Source organism: Halyomorpha halys, unplaced genomic scaffold (genome assembly GCF_000696795.3).
Source record: "Halyomorpha halys isolate HHAL.00 unplaced genomic scaffold, Hhal_1.1 Scaffold178.1, whole genome shotgun sequence".
NCBI classification, from domain to species: domain Eukaryota; kingdom Metazoa; phylum Arthropoda; class Insecta; order Hemiptera; family Pentatomidae; genus Halyomorpha; species Halyomorpha halys.
The window spans coordinates 778,100-782,332 of record NW_027105168.1 but is presented as its reverse complement, the minus strand read 5'-3'; the positions used below and the strand labels follow the sequence as shown (position 1 = coordinate 782,332).

The window sequence follows — 4,233 nt, the reverse complement described above, 5'->3', positions numbered from 1 at the left end:
CATATATATATATACGGCTTCAGTATGTTAATGCTCTGTAGATCTGAATAAAACTGCTTTGATGTGCCCTACGGCACAATAAACGAATACAGAATTATTCATAAAAATACATTTTGAAGACTTATTTCCATTGGAAATTAGGTAAGGTAATCGAATAATAATCTAAAAATAATTTATTACTTAACGGAAACTATCAGTGAACCGTTGATATTATGGGGGGGGGGGAGGAAATAAGGCAAAAACATCAAACTATATTTGACAAATTATTCCAGCATAATAAAAGCCTAATTTTTGATTTATTCATTATTTAAAGAATAATTTAAAACATTAAAGTCGACTTTATGTTAAAAAGTTCAAATGCACTGTTTGTATAATTCATTCGTCCCAGCAAACTCTGTCGCAATCAGCGAAAATATTGACTCTATTAATTTTCCTCACTGAGTATATTTAAACAATTGTTTACTCAGAGTAGTATATTTGACCGCTAGTCTTGTCCAATTGAATATTCGATAAAAATCAACAAATTTCCGACTCTCTCAAGGGTTTGAATAAGTATAATAATTAAATATAAATGATAAAATGATAAAACAAAAATTTGTGTAAACGTTCGTAGCATAATTTTGGTCCTCCGGGTTGGGTCGCTTGGCAATACTAGTAGTTTATGTTCCTATTATATTTGCAAAACAAGAAGATAGTGGCTAGTGGTGAGAAATGAAACTTATTAATGAAATGAGCTACACTGTTTTAATGAGTGCCAATATCTCGGAGTAATATGCCTTCATCGGGGCTAAGAAAAATATGATACAAGAAGAACAGAAAGGAATATAATAACTATGATTGGATTATATGGGATATTATAAACTAAAAAATAATAATACAAAAACATACAAAATAATAGAACATAAATTTAAAATATTAAATAATGTTGCATGAATATGATATGGTATACCGAAACGAAAGGAAAGTTAAAAATGTAAAACACAAAAAGAAAGCATTGGAGAAAAAGGAGAAAGAATTATAACAGATGAGGTATGAAAATGGAAAATCTAACTTAATTTTTTTTTTCAATTATAGATAATATATAGATAATAATAATTTTTAAAATACTTTTCATGAATAGCCGTCTAAAGAAAAATAAGGAAATGCATAATAATATAAAATGTATACAATTATACGAGCGTCAAAATATGTGTTTTTTTTTTATTTACATGTGTAGTTTTACTAACTGTTTCTTAATAAATGCGTCAATTATAATGCGTTATTTTTTAAAAAACTTTGGACTACTACAATTTTTCAGGAGTTTCCAATATAATTGTGGTCCTCCGAGCCGGATTTGATGGCATACTTTTATAAATCTGTGATTCTGGTAAAAGTGAATTAAAACCTATTTTTCTAATGACTTAGCTAAAAAATAAGAAATAATGCAAGATATAGATAAACAATATTGAAGGCTACTCTAACTAATTTGAAATTTTCGATTTTATTACTGAAATATTCAGCTTTTGTTAATCAATAGCTGAATATTTCAGTAATAAACTTACTTCTTTTACAACTCATATTTTTCTGTCAGGTAATAAGATTACAAAAGTTTTAAGCGTCCATTATAGACACTTTTCAGACAATATTATTTTTCAAAATTAATTTATTTATTGTATAAACTTATTTTTATTGATAAAGTGTATCGTATGAACTCAACTTACCTGTGAGGTGCGAGGTGCGGTGGCCTGGAGCGGCAGTGCATTTCGATATCCGGTACCGATCGCGCTTCCTCGGGCGGTCCCGTGCTCTCGTCGGAAGTGCCCATGAGGCCGGAGAGGTGAGGTGCGGCCTGGACCGACAAGGAGGTCGTGCAGTCCTGGCGCATCAGGACCGGCTTGTTCTTGGCCAGCAGAGCCGAGCTCTCGTCCCCCGAGCCGTAGCCCGAGTTCGGCTCCTCGCCCTTAGAGCTCATCTTCAATCACCTGGGCAAAATTAATTAAGTTAACTTATTGAATAATGAGATACATCTGATAAGAAAAACAGTGAAAATGACCTTGATCAATGCAATATAAAATTGAAAAGTATACCTTTACCTTAAAATTATCAGATCAAGGTAAGTCCATAAATTTCATATGAGTCACAAGCCACATTGGGACATAGCTGCCAGAGATGCACTCACGCTCCCTGGCCGAAGCAACACCTTACTTACCCAATCAGAACTCAGTAGACCTCTTAATATAAAAATATGGGATAAAATATCTCAGAGTAAATAAAAGAAATCAAAAGAATAATAAACCCATAGTTCACATCCTACTGCAAGGAGGAAGTTGCTCTAAACCGCTTGAGAATAGGCTATGCTATTCTCACTGCCATCTACAACTTGTCAGTATAAGCCAAATTATCAGTATAATCTCACAATTAGGCATATTTTTGGAGACTGACCTCACTATTTTCCAACAATAAACAGAATAGGACTGACCCCAAATTTATCTGAAGCTATAAACTAACATTGAAATTTACATTTTTGAAAGCACATCGCCTCCTTTCTAAATTATAGAATTTATATAATCTTTTTGATATTTTTTTTACGGTGGAACCATTTACATGTAAAATCATTTTAAGAAATTGATCCAAATCCTTAAAGTCATGAATGTGGGATTTTCGTAAGGCTAAGGCCACATTCGAGAAGACAAGGAAACTAGTGACTTTAAGCTACTTATCTAGAGACTAGACTCTCTACCGAGGTAGCAAATAGTTAGTTGGAAGCGGGATATAAATGGCCACATATATCTTAGGTGTAGCTGTGAAAGATGCCTTTGTAATTGTAATAAAACTATTACTCTGTAAAATAATTGGTTGAGATACTATAAAAATAAACGTACAATAAGACTTGAAATAGAAGTCTGAGATTTGTCTTGATATTTTATTTTTATTTCTCTACCTTGCCATATCTGGCATACGAGGTGGTTACCCCATAGGTTACCAATGTATTTTAACTACTGTGAGAAGGTCAAGTTTCCGTGAGGCTGCAATTAAATAAAAATTAATTGCTCAGGCCGGATTCGAATCGGTACCGCTCCGGACTAGAAGTCGCTAAGATGACACCCTAATACTCTCGGTCACAACGATATTTTGTTAAACCTTAGCCAATAAAGTTCCTATTACTCAATTATATCCTAGAAATTTGTAGATTTAATAACTTTGCATATGTTATTGTATTACTTGTAATGAAATACTTTTAAATCATTGATTGCGATTGAATAATTCAGAGGTTGTCGATTTAGCAGATTAACAATCATTATATAATTTATAGTGTTAATCCTCTGCAATGGATGGAATTCAGTATCGTGAGATCAATGCTATTGCATATTAATGATATGGCGGTCTGGCTCAATCTATCCATAACATGAGTTGAGGCAGTCACAGTTGCCTACAGTATCATATAGATTACTTTTTGTTATACTTTCGTGAATTCGTGTCTTTTGGTATAACGTGACTTATTTTCACGCAGAACTTCCAAGAATTACTGTCCACAAAACTTTTCCAATTAACTTCAAAGTCAGTAATCCGCATGGGACAATACTTTCATCTAAAATTAAGAAATGATAAATAAGATACTAATATCTCTTATCGAATAATTTTTTTTTAGAACTATCTCAACGCCCGATTGTGTCTTCATAATCGTCCTTAAGTCACAAATACCTATTCTACAAAGTATATCAGCAACTATTTCTAAGTTCAAACAATTGTCAACGTTGTAAAAGATAAGGTAATAACTTTAATTTATTTTCTTCAAAATATGGGTAAGAAAATGTAAAAAAAAAAGAAGAAAAATTTATAGTAGGTTTAATAGGTTAAAAAGGATTAAATATACCTCAACTTAATTATTCGGTCAGACAGTATGGTCGAAAATAGATATAGTCGCCATAAAACGCATATTTTTATTTATTTATTTTTTTTCAAATTTGTCAAAACATTATGAACCCAGCTTAGAAATGAGTTCTCTTTGATAAAAACTCATAATCCAAAAGTTATAGAACATTTTTTGGCGAAAAAAACATAAATAGTCCTAACATTCCAAGGTTTTTTCGCTACCAAATTTTCTTCTGAAATTTTATTAAATTCCAAACATTACTTTTGCTCAAAGATCTGCAACAGTATTTTCAACACACGCATGTTTCAAACCTGGCTTTTCTCGAAGATTTTATTATATTTAGTAAAAAAAAAAAATAATAATAATAATAAAATGTGTTC

The 4,233-nt window shown here is 31.6% G+C and overlaps 1 protein-coding gene across 8 annotated transcripts in view; it reads right to left on the bottom strand.

Moving 5' to 3' along the window:
• The window catches only part of LOC106679133 (small conductance calcium-activated potassium channel), a gene marked incomplete at its 3' end in the record, with an annotated part of 993,499 nt that overhangs the window by 557,228 nt on the left and 432,038 nt on the right, over window positions 1–4,233 (bottom strand). For all 8 annotated transcript variants that reach the window (XM_067049033.1, XM_067049025.1, XM_067049039.1 and 5 more), the window contains 1 exon segment: window positions 1,701–1,961. In XM_067049033.1, the coding sequence (XP_066905134.1) occupies window positions 1,701–1,951 (251 nt within the window).